The 20,581-nt window shown below is 56.6% G+C and overlaps 3 protein-coding genes across 3 annotated transcripts; 2 read left to right on the forward strand and 1 right to left on the reverse strand.

Moving 5' to 3' along the window:
• Positions 1-1,978: 1,978 nt before the first annotated feature.
• Positions 1,979-4,770, reverse strand: EVX2 (even-skipped homeobox 2). Its single transcript, XM_031599417.2, has 3 exons — positions 4,347-4,770; positions 3,084-3,322; positions 1,979-2,723 (listed from the first exon to the last, which is right to left on the reverse strand). The coding sequence occupies exons 1-3, from the start codon at positions 4,768-4,770 to the stop codon at positions 2,076-2,078; spliced, it is 1,311 nt and encodes a 436-aa protein (XP_031455277.1). The 3' UTR covers positions 1,979-2,075.
• Positions 4,771-9,206: 4,436 nt separating this feature from the next.
• Positions 9,207-10,742, forward strand: HOXD13 (homeobox D13). Its single transcript, XM_031599416.2, has 2 exons — positions 9,207-9,903; positions 10,481-10,742. Exons 1-2 carry the CDS (start codon positions 9,222-9,224, stop codon positions 10,729-10,731), a joined length of 933 nt encoding a protein of 310 aa, XP_031455276.2. The 5' UTR covers positions 9,207-9,221; the 3' UTR covers positions 10,732-10,742.
• A 5,089-nt stretch (positions 10,743-15,831) lies between these two features.
• HOXD12 (homeobox D12) lies at positions 15,832-17,019 on the forward strand. Its single transcript, XM_031599423.2, has 2 exons — positions 15,832-16,393; positions 16,666-17,019. The coding sequence occupies exons 1-2, from the start codon at positions 15,832-15,834 to the stop codon at positions 16,902-16,904; spliced, it is 801 nt and encodes a 266-aa protein (XP_031455283.1). The 3' UTR covers positions 16,905-17,019.
• The last annotated feature ends 3,562 nt before the right edge of the window (positions 17,020-20,581 follow it).

Consider the following 20,581-nt stretch of genomic DNA (forward strand, 5'->3'; position numbering starts at 1 on the left):
TACTGATTAGTATGAATTAATCCATCTGATATGTGTATTAAAAGGCGTTTAAAGATGTTGTTTTAAGAAGTTCTCGCAGCCCTGGATGCCATATTTAAAAACAAACATCAGTGCGCAATGTTTTGCAGCCTCTTAAACAAATAACCCCGCTTTGATTTAAATAACATTTATTTTACATGACCAAACACAATAAATAACGTAATATACAAAGCTTTATAATTATTGCACATTTGTAAAATATTTTACAGCGAGTTCGTACAGCCAGCGATATTTAAAGCACGAAGACTTTATTTACAGTTTCATATAATAACCAGGTCCAACGGACCTAACATAAAACGAATTTACGTTAATTTTACCAACCAGCGTTCTCCTCGATCGTTTCATCGACATATATCTCTGTTTCGGAAAAATGTAAACGTTATTGCCAACACCGCCGTGTGCGCAGCCCATAATTGCGCGGCCGTAACAAACGATTCCAACAATCGAAAAGGTTGAGCTGGTAAAAGAGTGCTACGTTTTGGTCTATCTTCTTTAGCCTTAAATTATATATTAATTAAAAAAAAAAAAATTAAATGTAAACTCAGCGAACAACAGCTGGTACCGTCACCTCTGTACATAAGTAGTCTTGCTGTTTGTTCCTTACGAACCGAGATAGGTGGGTTGGGTGTCTCCCCGCGTACTTTCCCGTTCCCTAAGCAGTGACTGTACAATAAATCCGCCGCCGGAGCCTCGGGCTATTCCTCCCTCTGCCCATCCCTACCCCCGCCCGAGGGCTCCGTCCCGCCTGGTAAAGAAGCCTACGATTTACGTTCAGCGAACGGAACGGCGTAGCCTTGAAATCATTTCCTGAAAGTTCATTATTAGAATATGACAAAAAATCCAGTGTCTTAAAAATATAAGCATTTCGGGACACTTACTCGAAATATATAAGAGGCGTATTTTGGTGAGTGCCTACGCGTGTGTGAGTCACACGGGGCCCAAACAAGCAATAGCAAGTTGGATGAGGGCTTCAACTCTTCAGAAAAATCTCATTATGGGAAGAGCGAAGTGGCTCTGTAGGGAGCATTATGGAAATATCTGGGCTTGATTTAATGAGGCTCTTCGCATTGGTGGAACATCAACTTAACAGAGAAAAGTCTGCCCGGGGCGTCCGAGTTACCAAAATGAAAATTGGCAATTGAGATGATAAGAAAGTGGCTTTCTTGTGCGAAATCACTTCGGGTAACAGATATAACATTAAATAACATACATTCTATGCACCGAGAACAATGTTTTATGTACCGAGTCTCTTATCTGTCTCTTCTAATGACTTCCCTTAGCGGGTTGTTAGTACTTGACAGCAGGTCTCTGTGCGGGGAACTTTTTTCCAATTCCACATTCAAAGGAGGTCCATCAGAGAACATGATTGGCAATTTTCGTCATAATCTGCACATTATTAGCATCAAAATTGACATGGCAGTAACACCGGTGCTTTTTGATGTGCCTTTCTCCAAGTTCACGGCAGTCCCTCCCGTAGCAGCGGTGCGGAGCGGCGGCTCTCGGTCGCCCGGCGGTGGCTGCGCGGGGGCACAGGAGCGACGTGAGCAATAAATCCGAGCTTGAGACAGAAAGGGGAGAAACGCGCTACGGAAAAAAAAAAAAATTGAATTTAGAAAAGCGTCTGTAACGTAAATGCTTCGGGACGACACCTACACCCAGAGAGATTCAAGTATTTCCCAGTGAGCGTGGATTGTGGTCGGTGAAAAGCACGAGCCTGCAGATCGCCTCTCCACACACTGGCAGTCTCACCCTCCCGTAACCGGCCCGGCCGCAGCAGCCTCGCGAGCTACCACTCTCCGTACAATACCTATGCGAGTTTCCCATTTATTCGAACTCAAACCGAAATAATAATAATTATTATTATTTTTTAAAAAAAAAAGGGGGGGGGGGGGAGAGAGAGAGAGAGAGAGAGGACGAAGAAACCCCAGGAACGCATTCCCTCGTGCCCCTCCCCGAGCCCCGCGCCCTCCGTCGGGCGGCAATAGAAAAATAGAAGGAACTTCTGCCCGGAGGGCCCCGCGCTGAGCCCCGGGTGGTTATCTGGTGAGCGGCGCCTCCTCCCGCTGCTCCGGCGAGGAGACCGCGGCCTTGCCCAGCACGGCGGCCGAGTAGGGCAGGAAGCCGCTCTCGGAGCGCTGCGCGCCCGCGGTGCACGGGAAGTCGGCGGCGGAGCCCCGCGAGCCCAGCGCCGAGGCCGCCGCCGCCGCCGCCGCCGTCTGGCTGCTGTGGCAGCTGAGGCACGAGCACGGCGCCGAGCCCCCCGGAGGACCCGAGCCCGCCGCCGCCGCCGCCGCGGCCGCCGCCGCCGCCGCCGCCGAGGCCGCCGCGCCGCTGTTGAGGCCGGCGGCGGCCGGCGCCTGGTAGAGGCCGGGATGGCGGAAGCTGCAGAGCAGCTCGGGGCGGGAGTAGGGGTGCGAGAGGGCGCGGAAGGTGTCCAGCGGGCGGATGGAGGTGGCGAAGGGCGCGGCGGCGGCCCCCGAGGCGGCGGCGGCGGCGGCGGCGGCGGTGACCCCGACGTGCGGGTAGTAGTGCAGCGGGACGTGCGAGTGGAAGGGGTAGGGCAGGCTGCCCGTGGCCGCCGCGTGGGTCATCATGTAGGTGTAGAAGCTGGGGTCGGCCGGGTGGGGCCAGGACATGGCCAGGCGCTGCCGCTTGTCCTTCATGCGCCGGTTCTGGAACCACACCTGCGCGGGGACACAAGCACAGCGCGGCCTCAGCTCCGTTCCGCGCCCCGCAGCCCGGCACCAGCGAGCGGCCGCGCCCGGGGGGGGGACTCGCGGCCCGGGGGGGGTCTCTGCGGCCCACAGCGAACGTTTCCCCTCCGATGCCCCCTCCCCGCCTCCCGGCCTTGTGTCTCATCCCTCTCCCCGCGAGCTGAACGGCCGCGTTTTCTCTCCCCTTTCCACCCTGGGAAATCGGCTGGAGACGCGATCTGACGAGGTCGAACAGCCGAAGGGGCAAACGCAACCTTCCCGGTGCGGGGACAGCCGAGGGCCGCTCTGCCGCGGAGCCCCGGGGGGTGGGGGTTAGGGGGGGCTCCGTACCTTGATGGTGGTCTCGGGCAGGTTGAGGGCGGCCGCCAGCTCGCAGCGGCGCGGCCGCGACACGTAGTTCTCGCGGTAGAACTCCTTCTCCAGGCGGGCGATCTGCTCGCGGGTGAAGGCGGTGCGGTACCGCCGCACCTGGTCTGCCCCCGCCGCCGAACCGCCCAGCGTGCTGCCGCCGTGCAGGCCCAGCCCGGGGGCGGCGGGGGTGCTGGGAGCCGGGCTGCTCTCCGCGAAGCCTGCGGGGTGAGCAGCGGGCTGAGAGCGGCCGGCGGGGCTGCCCCCGAACCGGCCGCCCTGCCCCGCCGCGAGCTGTCAGCTTTACAAATCGCGGCTGTTACATTAATCGATACGGTTGAGGCTGGGGTGGGTTTTTTTTCCTTTCATTCTTTCTTCCTTTTTTTTTTTTTTCTCTTTTCTTTTTTTTCTTTTTTTCTTTCCCTTTCTCTGAGCAAATCGGGCTGTGCGGTGGCTGCAACCACCGTGCCTCGAGAAGGGCTCGGACCCGTTAGGGGCGAAGCAAAGCCGAGCAGCCTTAAGGGCGATTTTTCTCGCGCGTTCCGTCGAGGCTGCCTTGCTTTCTTTGGCACATTCGACGAAAAAGGCATGCACCGTGCCCCTAGGAGATCCGCGCTCACCTGGCTCCCCCTCCCCAATTACTGCGATAACAACAACCACCGTCCGTCACCGCGCCCCGCAAAGCGGAGACAGACGGGGCTGCCTCTGAGCCTCTGCTATAAACAGAAGGACGGTGAACAATGCCCAATTACTCTTAAATGGCCACGGAATGGCACGCTGCGTGTACACAGAGAAGGGCAAACGCAGACAAATAAGGACCGTTTCCTCACACTTCTCTCTGTCTCACTAATTTAATATATGTATGTGTAGCTACATACACATCCACACCCATATATATACAGCTCGAGAGACGCGCCGAGCTCCAGGAGCTAGGGAAAAAATAAGGAGAAGGGTTTCCCTAGCTCCGGGTAAGTGAGTGGGTGGGTGACGGTGCCCACATCCATCCCGGCCGCATCCCCGCACGGCGGTGGCTTTGGGCACGCACACACGCGGCCGAGCCGCGTCCCGGCTATGGGAACAGCGCGGAGAGCCCCATAATATTTTACAGCCCCGGCGCTGCCTCCGCGGAAGAGAGAGCGCCGTGAGCAGGGGGCTGCAACTTTGGCGGTGGCGGCGGCGTCGCCGAGCTCTGGAAACGCGGGCGGCGAAGCGCGGGGCTCGCTGGAGGCGAGAGCGGCGAGTTACCTTTCGTGCTGTTCTCCTTGAGCTGGGAGGAAGGCAGGCTGGCCGGAGAGCGCAGAGCCGAGCAGCCCACCTCCACGTCGCTGTTCATCTCTGCCTCTTGAGCCACTTCGGGATAAAGGCTGATTTTCTTCCTGCTTTCCGACGGCGGGATTTCGGACGAGACGGTGCTTTCGCCGCTCGGATGCTGCAGGTTGAACAAAGTGTCTATTTCGAATTTGCCTTTGGCGGAGATGTCCCCTATCGCGCCGTGCAGGGAGGAGGAAGTTAGTCTCGGGCTGAGGCGACCACTGTGCTGCGAATTTTCGAGGGCCTCCAGCACCGCATTTCCAGCTGAGTCTGACAAATTCGAGAGCCTTTTGCCAGCCGTAGGGCTGTGCAGCCCTCTCTCCATCAGGATCATCTCTTTTCTTATTCTTTCCATCATCTCAGCTTTATAAAAAATGTCAAAGTTGCAGGGCTGGTCCTGTACTAATGATGAGCTGCGGCAGGGGCTAATTCACATTCAGCCCGGAGAGTGTCTCTAAATATTATTATCTCTTTTTGAGGGAGGCGTAAAAACTGTGGGATGCCAAAGCGAGGGAATGACTGGTCAAAATGACCCATACATCCTTTCTAGCCCGAAATGTCATTCATCAAAAAGTAGCGCTCGTCATTAAGGTACGAATGACGCTGTTCGAATAATCATTTATTGTAACAGGTTTATAAGCAAATAAATACAAGCTCCTGTCAGTGGATAATGAAGGCGGCTTCTGAGCAGACAAATATATCCAGGTGGAAAGAAAGAGAGACGAGAAGTGAGGAGCAAAGCTCTCGTCCTCAGCTTGATCAGATCCTGCTTGAATCGCTCTGGGGTTTGGCCTCTGGGGTGAAATTGACAGTCTGATTAATAAAATGAGCTGTGCAACATTTCCCCCTTCATTTAGGTGCATCATTATGCTCTGATTTTTGTTTTGTTGCCTTTTAGGTCCTAATGATGCAGCTTCTTTCTCATTTGTCCTCGGACAGAACCACACACTAAATGTTAGATAATGCTTTTCTTTATTATTAGCTCGGAGGCGGATTAGATCGGAGCCGCCGGCAGAAGAGCGGCGGGGAGAGCATCTCCGCCGCTGACACCTCGTTACTTTTCCCTCCCATTTTCCGACCGCATTCGTACTTTTATCCCGGAATTTCGGCGGCACCCCCACGCACCCCTCACAGCCCGAGCCCTGCTCAAGGACCTGACGTGCCCGCTGCTGCCGACACACCGCGCTTCGGGCGCACCTCCAGCAGCCGCCCGCAAATTGAAATAGCAATTAGCGGCCCTGATTTCTAATAGATCTCTTCGTTGCGTCCTTACATGCGATATTCCTTCTGCTTCCCGTAACCCTGTTTACCGACGAAGCCGCCCTGTGGGACAACGCTCGCTGTGATAGCGGGGAAAAGAGCTCGAAGGGTACGAAACGCAGCCGTGCGGCCAGCGGGTTCCTCTCTCCAGCCCTTCTTCCCTCCCCACCGCCCATTTAAGAGCATTATTATGACAAATAACAGAATGACCGATGCGCGGCCATTGTCCCCGACAGGGGCTGCCCCCCCCCCCCCCCGACCCCCGCGTTACCTGTGGCTCCGTGAGCTCATCGCTCCGTTCCGTGCCGCTGCGGGGTTACGGGCTGCCACGCTCCGCACCCGCGGCGCTCGGGAAGTGGCCCTTCAACGCTAACTTTGCCCGTAATAATGACGCTGATGGCGACCATTTAAACGAAGATAGATCCTTTGTCGTTAGCATCTCCGGAGCGCTCCCCGATAGCTGCCCGGCCTTTATCCTCGCCGTGATTTCCACCCCCCCCGCATCATCCCGTGGTCAGACCCGAGAACCCGAGGGTTTGGTGGCCCAACGCGAGTCGGTTTTTTTGCGAGCAGAGCTCTCCCGCTAATGTCGGTCACACACATCTCCTAAGTTCTGGTGCTCTTGCGCATGATTCATAGCTCGAAAATGGGATACTTGTCAGATTTTTTTTTTTTTTTTTTTTTTAATAACGTGTGAAAGTCTCCCTAAACATTCCGTGAAATATTTAGGAAACATTCTAGGCGTTGTTTGCAAAATCCACCCTTCCATTAATGATCGTTTCATGTCAACCCTTTGATATGTGAATTTCTGCTGCACTGTGGTGTCCTGCGTTTTACAGCCCCAAAACCAGACTAAAGTCAATAGCGACTTTTCCTCGCCCGCGGGCAGTTGCGGCGGGCACAGGGCCGGGCGGACACCGGGGCGCTGCGGCGGGACGGGGCTGCGCGCAGCGGGGGGAGAGGGACGAATGTACCGGCGGTACCGCGAGCCGGAACCCCGCAGCCGCCCGCACGGCCCGGCGGAGGGGGAGCGGGAGGTGGAGCGGAAGCGTGCGGCGGGTTTATTGCTGTCGTTTGGCGCCCTCGTCTGTTTTCTTAAACGCGGTGACGGAGCGAGCGTCTGCCCCGGCCTTCGGGGACGCCGCCGCGGGGCCGCCGAGCCCCGACGGACGCGGGCTGCGCCCCGAGCGCGGCACCACGCGGGGACGGACTGCAGTGCGGCCGGAGGGAGGGAACGGGCGGGGGCGGCCGAGCGGGGAGTGCTGGTCGGCGTCCGTTTCATTTGGGACCTTTTAAATAATTCCGGTTCTTCGTTTACGTGCAGTGCGCCTTAAATTATATCTACGTTCATATGCAGGGGAAACAACGCGTCCTAATAATCTCTCGCTAAGAATCCGAGCGACGGAACCGTGCCCCAGTGCAGTCAGTGACTTACACCGGCAACCCACCAACAAACCGCCCATCTGAGATAGACACTCCCAGCACACTGGGCGCATTTACCGCACCGATGTTTCCCTTTCTCTATTTCGCTCCCCCCTTTCCCCCAAAACAACAGCACAACCTAAGGAGCCTCCTGCTTTACACCGATATTGAAGGGCAAAAGAGGAGGAAGTTGCAGAGAGCGGCAAAATAGACGAAGTTTACTCAGTTGTTCCTACGAGTTTAAAGAGCTGCTCAGGCCCGGGGCCAAACTTTTTATTTTTACCTTGAAAGTTATTACCGCAGGCATCAAAGAATATTTTCAGTACACTTTTATTAAATCTTAGCCTGGGAGAAAACATAAGGTCACTCCACTTAATTGGAACGCGGCTCGCAGCGAGCCAGCCGCTCCCAGGGCCAGAAGGACAGCGGGTGCGCCGACTCCCCCTTCTGCCGCAGGGCTCCGCGGCCGCGCAACATCTCCGCGCAGCGCAGAGCCGGGCAGCTCGGGGCGCTCTGAGCGCGGAGCCCCGCGCAGTGCCCGCGGCGGGCAGCGACGGGCGCGGCGTGCGCCATCTGGCGGCTCTGCGCGGCTTTGCGCGCGCGCTGCGCGGGGCGGAGGCTGCGCGCTGCCCTGGGCCGCTGCCGCCCGCATCGGTGAGCCGCGTTCCGCCCGGCGCTGCCCCCGCCGCACGTCGGCCCGCAGGGAAGGTCGGGGCGCTACGAGGTGGTCGGTCCGCGCTTCGAAGAGGAAAAAGCTGCGGCGTGTCCCCGGGTCACACGCGGCCTTCGGCACGGTCGCGCCCCGAGGCACAAGGGCTGCGGTCCGGCGGCGCCCGTTTTGCCGGGTTAATGGTCGTGCGATTGTTTCTGAGGCTGGCTCTGCAAACAGACGGGCTTCCATTTACGCGATAAAGCGGGGCTCCGTCCGAAAAGCCGCTGGGTGGGGGTTTATGTTCGATCCGGAGGGCTCGTCCGGGCCGGGACACCGCGGTTCCCGCTGCGCTTCGGGGCACGCAGGGGTCGGAGAGGCTGTGCTCACTCGACGGACCGAGGACAGAGCCCGAGAGAGGTCCGAAGGAACTTCTCCACCCTCAAAACGATCATTTTTTAACGTTGAAATAAAGAAAGAGATGAGAGTACAGTAAAAAAAAAAAAAAGAGAGAGAGAGAGAGAGTAACAAAAGAGATGAGTGTGCATAAAGAGATGAGAATATATGAAGAGATGAAGGTAACCAAGGAGATTAGGGTACTTAATGAGAAGAAGGTACATAAAGAGATGGGAGTAAATACAGAGACGAGATGCTACGGCGCAAGTTTGGAGATTAAAAACCAGTTTGACAATTTTCTCCGCGTTGCTGTGAAATCTTGTTTTGTGCCTTGTTTTGAAGGACTGGGAAAACGAAAAGGCCGTCCGTTCGGGTTGGCTATTAAAAGTGCACGTAACAACGAGCCTGTGGGGAAAGTTTTGGAGTAAAACAAATAGATTGTTTACTCTTCGCTTGTTTTCTCCTTTTTCCTGGACTACGTAATGTATGTATATACAGAAAATAGTGTATTTCTGCTGCAAACAGTTACAAGAGAAGCAACTTCGAAAGTCCCGGCTACCAATGGAGTCCGAGCAGACCCCTGACTCCGTTAGATCATAGCAAAGGTATTTGAGGAAATGAGATAATTTCGGGGGGAGGTGAAGGGGGGTGAGGGGGAAGAAAGAAAGTGGGGAGATAGGAGCATCGGGGAAGCGGGACTCAGGTACTTTGCCCACGGCTTCAAAAGGCCAGCGGAGAAGCGAAGGTCCGAAGGCCCTTTTGAAGCCGCGGGCAGGCGGGCGGGCGGGGGGATGAAAGCGGCGGGGGCGAGGCCGGCCCGGAGGCGGGAGCGCGGCGTCGGGGGGGCCCCGTCGGTGCGAGCCGGGGGGCTGCGAGGCGGCGGGAGGGTCACATGCTCCGGCGGCAGCCTATGAGCAGCCCCCCGGGCTGAGGCAAACTAATCTGGGGCCGGCCGCCCCCACCCCCGCTTCCCCCCCTCGACCCGGACTTGCTTTTTATAAACGTACCGCCAGGATCCAACCTGTTGGAGGCAAATAACAATTTTGCGCCATGCCCGGCCGGGGACCGCGCCGCCGCCCGCGATGTGCAAGGCCATGAGCAAAGAAGCGAGCTGGGAGATGGACGGACTGCGCGGCGACAACAGCGGCGGCGGCGGCGGCGGCACCACCGGGCAGTGCCGTAACTTTCTCTCCTCGCCCGTTTTCGGCGCGGCGCACACGGGCCGCGCGGCCGCCGCCGCCGCCGCCTCGGGGTTCGCCTACGCCGGCGGAGGGGAGCGCTCGGGGGCGGCGGCGCGGCCCGACCCCCCGGCCAAGGACTGCCCGGGCTCCGGCGCACCGCCCGCCGCCCCCGCGCTCGGCTACGGGTATCACTTTGGCAACGGATACTATAGCTGCAGGATGTCCCACGGGGTTGGGATCCAGCAGAACGCCCTGAAGTCTGCCCCCCATGCCTCCATTGGCGGCTTTCCCGTGGAAAAGTACATGGACGTCTCCAGTCTGACCAGCACGAGTGTCCCCGCCAATGAAGTCTCCACCAGGGCGAAGGAAGTGTCCTTCTACCAGGGCTATACAAACCCCTACCAGCACGTTCCTGGGTACATAGACATGGTCTCGACGTTTGGCTCTGGGGAACCGAGACACGAAACGTACATATCCATGGAGGGCTATCAGTCCTGGACTCTGGCTAATGGCTGGAACGGCCAGGTGTACTGTGCCAAAGATCAGACACAGAGCTCGCACTTCTGGAAATCGTCCTTTCCAGGTACGCGAGGGCGAGAACCGCTCCGAGCCGAGCCGAGCCGCGCCCCCCGCGCCCTCCGCCGGCCGCCCCCCAGCCCTCCCCCAGAGCGGCCCGAGGCTCGGGGGGATCTCTCTTCCCCGGCCGCCCCAGGAAGCCGCACCCCGCGGGGCACCCGGGCTGCGGGGCCCCGGGCTCCTTCTGCTTCTCCCGTCGCGCCTCGGTCTGTATTTCCGTTTGCGGGACGGTGGCTCGGAGGCTCCTCCGCTCCCCGGCAGCCCGCTGACCCGGCCCCAGAGCACTTAAGAGGCCGCGAGCAGCGGGGCACGCCGGCGCTAACCACATGCAAACAAAGCGGGCAGCGCGCAGCAAAGGGCCGTCTGTGCGCTCTGCCAGCCCCGCCGCGCCGCTCGCAGTGATGACAGTCCGTCAGGCGCGGGGCTGCCCAACGCGCAGCTAATAGGGCAGTGTAAATAATAATAAACTGTAAACAAGCCGCCGTTATTTATTTGCCCGTGAAAAGCAGCCCCCGACAAGTATCGGCTACGCTTTAAACGCCTGTCATAAAATTCTAATTTTTCACGTCGTGTCTTTTCCGTAGGGGACGTTGCACTAAACCAGCCCGAGATGTGTGTCTACCGGCGCGGGAGGAAGAAGAGAGTGCCCTACACCAAGCTCCAGCTTAAGGAACTCGAGAACGAATACGCCATTAACAAGTTCATTAACAAGGACAAGAGGCGAAGGATATCCGCGGCCACGAACCTGTCCGAGCGCCAGGTCACCATTTGGTTTCAGAACAGGAGGGTGAAAGATAAGAAAATAGTCTCCAAACTGAAAGACAACGTTTCTTGATCGATTACTCGCGGACAGTGATGGATATATAAACTCCGTTTACGACCAGCTACGGACTTTTGGAAAGACTTGAAAATATATTTAATTTTTTTTTTTCTTCTCCTTCCAGCGGTGGCGAAGTTTTGTGAATTGTTTTCTATTTCCGTGAAAGTCGGCGTTTTTCTCTCGGTCGAAGGGGAGCGCAGACAAACCTTGACTTTATCGTTCTGTTTCTTCCTTTTTAAAAAAATAATATTAATATTAATTATATTTTCTATCCTTCCCTCTAGGCCAGTATAAACGAATTTAAATGTGTCGAAAGGTTCCATTTATAACTTTTTTAAACCCTTAACTCTTTGAGGAGGGAACCTGCGATTTTTATCTCCGAACATCAGCCGGTGCCCAAAAGTGTCAGATTTGGTTTGTTGTATCGTCGGAAAACGCGAGTAAGAGGCATTCCTGGAGTCACCGCTAGCAAAACCCACATCCCCGGAGTCCGCACGGGGCTCCGCGGATTTCGGAATCAGCGGCTCCATAAGGGAATTGTTTGCAGTGGGATCGCTTTTTTTATTTTTTATTATTTGATTATACTGGCGGGCAATCTGCTACCAGCTTTTCCCAGGGTAGGGAGCCAGCCCCAGCTCCTTTCGTTGGATCCGAAGGAGCCGCGATGCTCCCCGCAGCAGCGCCCGGGTGTCCCCTCCGGCCACCCCGTCCCGTCCCGTCCCGAGTTATGCACGGACCTCCGTGCGGACCCCGCGCTGCGCTTAAAGCACTTCCCGCTCGGAGAAGTGAAGTTCACCGCTAACTTTCAGTTTGCAAAACTAAACGGGTGTTAATGACAGAAGCAATAAATGATTCATTTCAAAAGATGCCATAATTTATGTAGGCCGAAAGGCTGGGACTCGGTTGGGTTTTTGTAATTTTAAACCTAGCGTGCATGTTATGCTATACACAGGGCGCTCAGCTTCTGGGAAAGAGAAGCGATGTCCTCCCTGTTCATGTGCCTCGTGTAATTATTAAATGGTGTGTGTTTCGATCTAGTATTATTTATTATAATATCCTATTGCTCTAAACGCTTTGATTTCCCGTGTACGTGGTAAGACATACAGTCAGACTATTTCTCCATAAACCGTTTTTATTTCCCTTCTCGTCTCCAAGTCTGCTTTCACGTTGTGCTGGAAGCACGGTCTGAGCTTCCCAGCCGTTAACGGTGTTGCCAAACTGTTTCCGAACCACCTTTAATAAAACGATTTCTTTTCGACATATCCGAAAAGAGGAGGAAATCGGCCTTCTTCCCGCAGCAGCGCGTTTCGGGGGCCGCAGCCCCGCACGGGACATGCTCGGGTTCTTCCACGAGGAGAGACAGAACAGTGGGGGACGTGGAGGACGAGGGAAAGCTGTTCCCGAGAGGCCCTTTTCCGCTGGGGAGGGTTTTTGCGAGGAAGAAATGTTGTCGGGGAGAGCGGCCTCACTCCCGTGCCCAGGCTGGCGGCTCTGCCTACCCTGAGCCGGCCCCAGTGCCTTTGTTCCCCTTACCGAGGCTCTCCGGCTCCGGTGGAGCTCCGCTGCCCCCCACCGCCGGCCCGAACGGGGCCCCCATGGGCTCCGCGCCCGGCGGCAGCCACCGGGGAGCCATCTCCCGCCTCCTCCACCCTCTTCCTTCCCCTTTCTCTTCCGCTTGCACACTCGCAGACATTGAGAGGGCTTTTTTTTTTCCTCTGAACCGGATCCCTCCAAAAAACCAATTCGGAACACTTGAGGATTTGTAGCTAGCGGTGCTTTTTTTTCGGTTCTGGGGAAAAAAATAATAATAATTAAGAAGTGGGGGTTGGGGGCACATCGTGCCTGGAGGAGCCCTCTCTGATGTTGCAGCCTTGTTTTCTTTGCATGAAAAAAATTCTCCACATTCTTCTTTTTCGGGCTCCTGACGCCTCCCCCGCAGCATCCCTCCGGCCTCAGCGATGATCCGGGAGCTCCGCACCGCTCGGGGCCGCGGGGCTGCGCCTTCCTGCGGCCTCAGCGTCGGGCTCCGCGGCACCGGGATTTCGAAGGCCGAGGCTGAAGCTCCCTTCGCGGGGCAGGACGAAGCCCGGACGGGCCGGCAAATCGGGACCAGCTGCAAATGAGCCGCCTTCTCCTTTTCTAACAGCGTACAGAAGCGTTAAGAAAACAGCCGCCGGGATGCGGCCCATTGCTGCTTGCGGGGCGGAGCCGAACGCCGGCCTCTCGCCGCCGGTACCGAAGCCAGTGAGGGCCCGGTGTGCTCCTAGCCCGACACCACCGGGAGCGCGGTGCCTGACTCCGGACCACGCTCGACCCGGCTCCACTGCCCACCGCACCCTGCCCGCGGCCGGAGGAGCTCCGAGCAAAGCCCTACGGCCCGCCGGACACACGGGCATCCTTGCGGAGGATAATGCGGACCTCGGCGGACCGGGTTGCGGATGCGCGGTTGCGCGGCGCTGCGCTGCAGGGCCGGCCCGAGCCCGGCATGGCTGAGGCAATCCTGCCATCTCCTGGACAAGGGCCGGCATAGGCGGCTTCCAGCTCTTGCCAGGCAAAGCTGAGCCGAAGCTGCGCGCTCACACGCGGAGCTGCCCGCGTCCTTCCGCTGCGGGAACGCGCGGGAGGGATTGCGGGATGGTCAGCGAGGAGGGTGAGACCGATCCGGTTGCCTGCAAAAAAAAAAAGGAAAAAAGAAAAAAAGAAGGGAAAAAAAAAAAAAAAAGAGAAAGAGAGAGCGGAAAGGAGTGTGTGAAAGCGGAGCCCCGGGCCGCACGGTGACATTTCCTGTACAGACACCGGCGGCGGACACTGCGGGAGCGGCTGTGGCTGCCAACAACGAGACCGGGGCGGCCGTGCGCTGCGCGGAGCCGTGCCCGCACTGGGTGGTGCGCGGTGCTTTCCCTGCCGACCTCAGCACGCAGCTCGCTGCCCTCCTGCTCCTCGGGATTTTGCTTTCCATATTTCTCGCAGCATTAATTAGCGGTTACAGATGAGCATTAATTGCAAGCTCTGTTTTCTCTAACCTCGTAAAAGTTAGTTTGAAGTGTCACCTTTCCGGTAACGGGGAACTCACAGACGTTCCTCGTGTTTATTGCGAGAAAAAAAAAAAAAAAAAAAAAAGGTCTTGAAGCACAGTGCGCTACTTCTGTCTTCCCAGAGCCGACGATTGGAGTCAGCTCTTTCGCAAAAGGCGATCATGAAAAGAAGCGGTCACTTCGGTTCGTGGGGAGAAAAAAGGCAGAAAACAAATAAGTTAATAAGAGGGAGATGCAATTGGCAGACATAACTCAAACAATAAAAATTAAGGGCAGCGGTCAGTAATATCCTCCAGCGACGCTTGTGTGGTCCGTGTGCTCAGGGGAGAGCAATCGTTTCAACATTTCTTCCAGGGCAATGAAATTACTGCAGAATTCACCCCAATTTCCCATTAGACAGAAAGATGAATTTGATTAGGAAAACGTCAAGTGGGGCAGTGTCTCTGATCTCGGCGTGGAAATAAAACTGAGATTAAAACTATGATTAAGAGCACAATAACACGGAAAATTAACCCTACCTGTTAACTGAGCTGCAGTTTTAATATCGAAGCCGCGAAGGTGACGACGTTCGGGAACTGGGGTTCGGCCCGAAGCGGGGTCCGCTCGGACGCGGGGATCCATTCGGGAAGGGCCGAGGTCAGGGGCCGAGGGTCCCGCAGCGGCCGCACAGCGCGGAGCCGCATCGCAGCTCTCAGGGCTCCGGCCGCTGCCTGCCGGGCAGCTCCAGCCCTTGGCCTTGCAGTCTGCTGTTTTATGGGGATATCGCGTCTCTGGGTGAGACACGGGGGCTCGGCTTGTCTCCGCAGGAAGCAGACTGTCTGCCACCCCGCGCGGTCTGGAAAGGACTCAAGCTGCCTCCCGCGAGGATGCGGTCGGATGGGGTTTGGTTCATACCCGGGAGCGGGGAGGAAAGTGGGAGAGACAGAGGGACAGCCGCGCTCTGGTGTGAGCTTTCAAAAAATGTCATATATACGATATACAGATAGAGATACATGCGTATACATACATATATCTATATCTCAGTTTCTCTCTATATATATCCATATCACCGTAAGGAATAATTCTCTTCTTAGCGGACAAAACCTGCTCGGCCGCAGCTCGGGAGGTGGCAGCGGGCTCCGAGCCCGGCGCTGGTCCGGCCCTGCCCGACTCAGCCAGCCCGTGCCCTGCTGCGGGGTACCGGGGCGTTCTCCTCCGTGCAGTCTTTGGATGCTATTTGTTTGTTTTGAATCTCAGCGCTCTGCTCAAGGAATTCCTTCTTGCTCCCATTGTTATTCTCGCTTAAGAATTCAATAAACAAGCGCCCAGATTTAAAAGAGTCGTTTGAAAACGTGCCTAGCGTTGGAGCTAGGATGAAAAGTGGAAGGGATAAGAAGAGTAGGGTGCAAAGCTGGGAAAGCCTCCGAGACCACCGGTCATTAGTGCAACAGAAAGACAATCTCGCCAATAACCGAACAATTAATATTTTAATTGCAAGCGTATGCAGATGCATATCATGTTGCTCGCAATTAAAACAAATACGTGTATAAAACGGGTAAAAGCCGCGTTCCGAGCACACACACAGCTGTGCCCCGTCGGCACAGGGCAGAGCCCATCCGTGTGTCCAGACGGCCACGGCTCCTTCCCCCGCCGAGAGCAGAGGGCACAGAGCTGTGGCCCCGCTCCGGGCACCCCCACGCCCGGAGCTCCGCGGCCGCTGCCCGCCCCGGGGCTCTGCTCAGCGCCGGCCGGGGGTTTGTTTTCTCCGCATCTTTCCACTAGCGCTGCGGCTCTGCCAGCCAGTCCCAGGCACTTTTATAGAAGCGGAGACCATGTTTTCCCCTCCCCCTTGCGAGTCCGGTATTTTCATATTTCAAGTGTTATCATAAGACTTTTCAAAAGGGGGGGGAAGGAGGAAAAAAAAAAAAAAAAAAAAAAGGAGGGGGGGGGGACACCGTGGCTCGGTGGCTGGAGGCGGTGCTGAAATTACCGGCTTTGAAGAACCTGTCTGCAAAGTTTCGTCCAATCGTTTTAGGCTTTCCGCTTATTCCCTGTTGTAACTAAATACTGCTGTAAGAACAGCTGAAGTCCTTTGTTGGAAATGTGTGATCGCAGTCTCTACAGATCTGGCTACGTTGGTTCTCTCTTGAACTTGCAATCTCCAGATTCCTTTTATTTTCCCAATTTGCGGGCTAATGGCAGTCAGTTGGCGGCTCTGCCCACCATTTCCTACCCCCGGAGCTCGATCCCGTGGACGTGCCCCAGTCCGTGCGCAGCCCAGCCGCAGGGCCACGCGTTCGGCGGCGCGGCGCAGCCGTACCTCCCCGGCTCCGTTCCAATCAGCATCAGCTCCAACAGCAACAAAGAGTGCCTGGAAGAAAACAATAAATATTACGCCCACGATGCGAGCTCCAAACAAGAGGAAAGATGCAGGCAGAGGCAATCTTTCGCAAATGACCCAACTATTACTCACGCAGCCAACTTAAAGCCCGCAAAGTATGACCACTCGAGCCTGCCGAGAAGCTTGCACGGCTCGGCCGCTCTTTTTGAAGTGAATTCCTGCACTTCCAGCCTAAAGGAGGACATCAAGAATTCGGTCAACTTGAACCTGACAGTTCAGCCCGCAGCAGTCCAGTCATGCCTCAGACCTTCAGTGCAGGATGGTATGCCTTAAATCTCTCGCTTTAGATCGAGGCGACCTAGCGCTTCGTGCTTTCTAAGAGATGTCTGTAATTGTTTGTCCCCCCCCTCTCCCCCCGTAACCCGTTCGGAACGGTGATAGCTTAACCCTACTGGGGGGTAGATAAAATCGTGCTGTCAGACGTGCTTTGCCAGCTTTTGCCGATCTAACGTTGCCCCTTTGCCTCGCGGGTTTGTACGTATTCTCTATAACCCACAGCCGTGCCCCACTAAATTATCGACGTGTTTGTTGTAGGTTTGCCTTGGTGCCCCACCCAGGGGAGATCGAGAAAGAAACGGAAACCTTACACGAAACAACAAATTGCCGAATTGGAAAACGAGTTTCTCCTCAATGAGTTTATTAACCGACAGAAGAGGAAAGAACTATCAAACAGACTGAATTTAAGCGATCAGCAAGTTAAAATTTGGTTTCAGAACCGACGAATGAAAAAGAAAAGAGTGGTAATGCGCGAGCAGGCGCTTTCTATGTACTAGCGCGGCGTCCGCCCGTTCCTGCATGAACTTGTGTTCGCCCCATAGAGTAGCGTGTGGTCGCGGCTGCAAGGCGGGAGCTGGGTGGTTTTTCCCATTTAAGCCAAATTCTCGAAACGCGTAGGGTCCCCGGGTACATCGGCAACCGCTGAGCTCTTAGGCAGAACGACGAAGACGAGCCAGCCCAGCACTGAAGCCTGTATTATCAGCTTTTCCCCCTTTCTTTCTCCTTTTATATAGATTTTCTCCTGCTTCTAACCCTCTCTTCCCCTGGAGAATGTGCTGTGCTAAACTAAAATCGACGCCTTTTAACTGTATGTAAACACCATTTTGCAGAAGAAAAATAATAATAATAATAAAAGAATAATGTAAAGACGTAAGACGTAAAGACGTCAGCTCTGTAAATGCCGGCTGGTCCCTTCATGTGTTCCCCGCTTCTGAAGGCGAGCATGCGGCGCTCGCATGTTTTGCGGTTTGGAATAACCTGTTGGAGCACGGATCGCAGAAAGCGGTTACCAAATAAACCTTTTTAGTTTTGATTCGTTATTTTTTTCACCAGCCCCGCTCGCATCCAGCCGCGGCCCGGCGGAGAGGGCACGTGACACTCGCGCAAGGCCCGCGCGTAACCCGCGCGCCGAATCCGCGCCCGCCGGCACCGCCGCTCCGCGCCCCGCGCTGCCGCCGCCCACCCCGACGGCTCGGCCCCGACGGCTGCGGCGGGACGGGAGGACGGGGGGTCGCCGCTCCCCGCGGGGCCGGGGCGAAGTCCTGCCCGCCGAGCCCTCCCGCAGCCGGCTCGGCCCCGCAGCGGCGGGGCAGGGTGACCGCGACCTCCTCGGCTCGGTCGCATGCGGCTCTCGCCGGTGGCCGCCCCAGGTGGCCGGGCCTGGCCCTGCCCTTCCTCCGCCGCTGACTTTGGCCTTGTCCAAGCGCGGCCCCAAACAAACGGGAGGGGGGGGAGCGGGCGGTGCCGCTGGGGCCGGGGCTGGGGGCGGCCGGGCCGCGCAGGGCCCCTCTCACCCGAGGTACTGCGGGAGAAGGAGAGGGGCGAGCAGGAAGGTTTGATTATTTTCTGAGACTGTCCCCACGGCCGTTTCCGCAGAGGTTTTTACGAGGGGAAGGGGGGACACTTTCTCTGGGTTTTTTTGGTTTTTTTTTTTTTGTTTTGTTTTTTGTTTTGTCCAGTTATAAACCTCAGAGGAGAAACTCGACCAGAGGGACTGGGAGCGGCGCCTACACCGACCTAGCGTAGCTTTAGGACGAGAATGAAATCGATTTTCCCCGCATCCCGCTGCCCAGTGCTGTGCTGCAGCTCTCTGGCACACGGCCCCGTGCTACCGCAGGGCCGCGAGTGCGGGAGTGATCCGGCTGAGATTGCGGAGCTGAAAAATATCTCACGGAAATACAGCTCCGGATTAAAACGCCGTTTGGCTGCCATTTCCACGCATATCTGTTTCTAATGAAGAGGCGTTTCCACACGCGAAACCTTGGGCTGCCTCTCCCAGTAGTAATAATAATTACGCTGGCGGAGCCTGCGCTATTTTCTGGTGTATAAAGCGAGCTCAAATGGGGTTGTTTGGAGCTTACGCAACAAGGCTACACAATCACAAGGCGCGGCACAAAGAAGCCATGTATTTATCGGGCTCGTTGCCTTCCTGGAGGCAATAAACTCATTATTTCATAAAGGAGACATATCCGAGCTGAGGGCAGCGCCGCAGCCATCTTTCGAGAGATTCTCGCAGCCCCAAAGTACCACCCGGGTGTGTCGGAAGGGAGAAGGAGACGCAGTCCGACCTGGAGGCGCCATTCTCGCCTCCTAGAGGGGTCAGAGCCCACCTCGCTGCGGACAGGGCTTAGCGGGGCCGGAGGGCAGCATTGCCCACGTCCTTGGGAACCCTCGGGGCGCGCAGCCCCATCGCACTGCGGGCTGTGCGAGGCTCTTCCCTCGGCAGCGGTCTTCTAATTAAGAAAACTGGAAGCAGCCCTAACGATACGAGCCGGGAGAAAGGCGAAAAACAGATAAAGAGCTTTTTTTTTATTCCTTCTGGAATACTGTTCAGGCCCTTGAGAAACGGAGTCTTTGTGTCGCCCTTCTCTTTTCTAACCCATCCCGGTACAACCGTAGCCTTTACCCCATTTGTGATGTGAAAGCCGAAGAGGACTGGGATGGAAAGATGGGAAGTGCAATGGATTATTCATTAAACGCATCCGACCCACGACGACAGCTGAATGCATACTGCCAGTCAGAGCCGCCCTTGGAAGGAGAAATAGGTTACAAAGCAGGGAGTTGGGGTCTGAAACGCGACGTGCTGCAGAACTCCGTGCATTACTTGTGTCTGTGCGTGCTTGTGTACGCCTTGCACATATCTGAGCATCAGCGGGCACACGCAGGGAACACTCATCTGCGGGACAAAATGGTGCACACAGACGTGCGCACACGGCAGGTTCCGGCTGCTCATCCGAAGCTGCGGGCGACGACAGTCGTTGGGGACATTGGGGGAGGCACTCGCACACACACAGGCACACGCACACACAGACACGCACGCACACACACGTGTGGCAGGGCACGCACCCGCCCCGTGCGCGCACCCCGGGCACATGCGAGCACACGCGTGCCCGCCCGCGGGCGCGGCCCCGGGGGTGAGTGCAGGAGCTGCGGCGCGTACCCTCGACCCTGGGTTGGGCGGTGCGGGTGCCGCAGCCGCACCCCCGCGCTGTGCCGCGGTTCGGGGTGGCGGTGGGCACCCCTCGGCTGCGCCCGTGCCCACTTCCCCCCGTAGCGGGCGGCGGTGCCTTTATTGACTCCGACATCACCATCTCCGCATTCCGACCGCAGCCCCGACGAGATAAAGCCCTTCCGAGGGGGGCTGCGCTTTTGATAAGACTGCGAACGCAACTCGGCTCGTTGGAAATGGCTCTGGATGCCTTTGTGCTTCCTAAAAGAGCATAAATAATTAAAGTTTGGCAGGGAGGAAAAGCTTTCTTGCAGAACTGTAGTGGCAATAAATGAAATGACTCAGAATCTCTTCTCCAGTCGGTTTTTACGAGAGCTGCCAGACAGTGTCTGTTCACGTTCTCCAGATACTAGGGGCGCCATAACAAAGTTAAGGTCAAGTTAGTGTCTTATCTTGGGTGGCACGGAGCGCCGCATCTCCGCCAGCCGCGCCCGCACCTCCGCGCCCGCACGGTCCGCGGGGCGCCCGCACCGCCACGGAGGGCTTTTGGAAATGCCACTCGGAGCAGAACCCTTGGTGATCACACGCAACGGTTGCAGATGTTTCAAGACGCCTAACGGTAAAGTATGCGCCCGGCTGTGGAAGCGATGAGCGTTTGTGTTGCGACGCTGTGTAATGGGAGAAAGGCAAACAACGGGGGGATGCGGTGCTCGGAGCTGGGCTGGGGACCGACCCCAGGGTGGAGGCTCCGGCGAGTGGGGACCCCCCCGGCTCTGCCCTATTGCGGAGGGGCTTCTGCTGCGGTATTGGGCTCCCGCTCCCGAATCGGATCGGTTTTTAAGGGACTGTTTCCTACAAGGTCTGTTTTCGTATTAACAAATCGTCGCCATGTCTTTGAACTTGAATTAGTTGAAACCGGTTGGCTCCTGCGCCAACATTTAATTGATGCTGGGGCTCGCTGCATCGAAAGCAAGGTGCGGCTGAGGCGCAATTTGTTGTCTGAGC

The sequence above is a fragment of the Phasianus colchicus genome, chromosome 7 (genome assembly GCF_987193195.1).
Source record: "Phasianus colchicus chromosome 7, bPhaCol1.hap1.1, whole genome shotgun sequence".
Taxonomy (NCBI): domain Eukaryota; kingdom Metazoa; phylum Chordata; class Aves; order Galliformes; family Phasianidae; genus Phasianus; species Phasianus colchicus.

Bases quoted from the DNA above. Each gene is read 5' to 3' on its own strand.
- EVX2 (XM_031599417.2), bottom strand. From the start codon at position 4,770: ATGATGGAAAGAATAAGAAAAGAGATGATCCTGATGGAGAGAGGGCTG. The intron at 3,323-4,346 runs GTAACTCGCCGC...CTCACCCCGCAG, and splicing joins CAAGGAGAACAGCACGAAAG to GCTTCGCGGAGAGCAGCCCG. The intron at 2,724-3,083 runs GTACGGAGCCCC...GTCCCCGCGCAG, and splicing joins TGCCCGAGACCACCATCAAG to GTGTGGTTCCAGAACCGGCG.
- HOXD13 (XM_031599416.2), top strand. From the start codon at position 9,222: ATGTGCAAGGCCATGAGCAAAGAAGCGAGCTGGGAGATGGACGGACTG. The intron at 9,904-10,480 runs GTACGCGAGGGC...TCTTTTCCGTAG, and splicing joins CTGGAAATCGTCCTTTCCAG to GGGACGTTGCACTAAACCAG.
- HOXD12 (XM_031599423.2), top strand. From the start codon at position 15,832: ATGTGTGATCGCAGTCTCTACAGATCTGGCTACGTTGGTTCTCTCTTG. The intron at 16,394-16,665 runs GTATGCCTTAAA...TGTTTGTTGTAG, and splicing joins CAGACCTTCAGTGCAGGATG to GTTTGCCTTGGTGCCCCACC.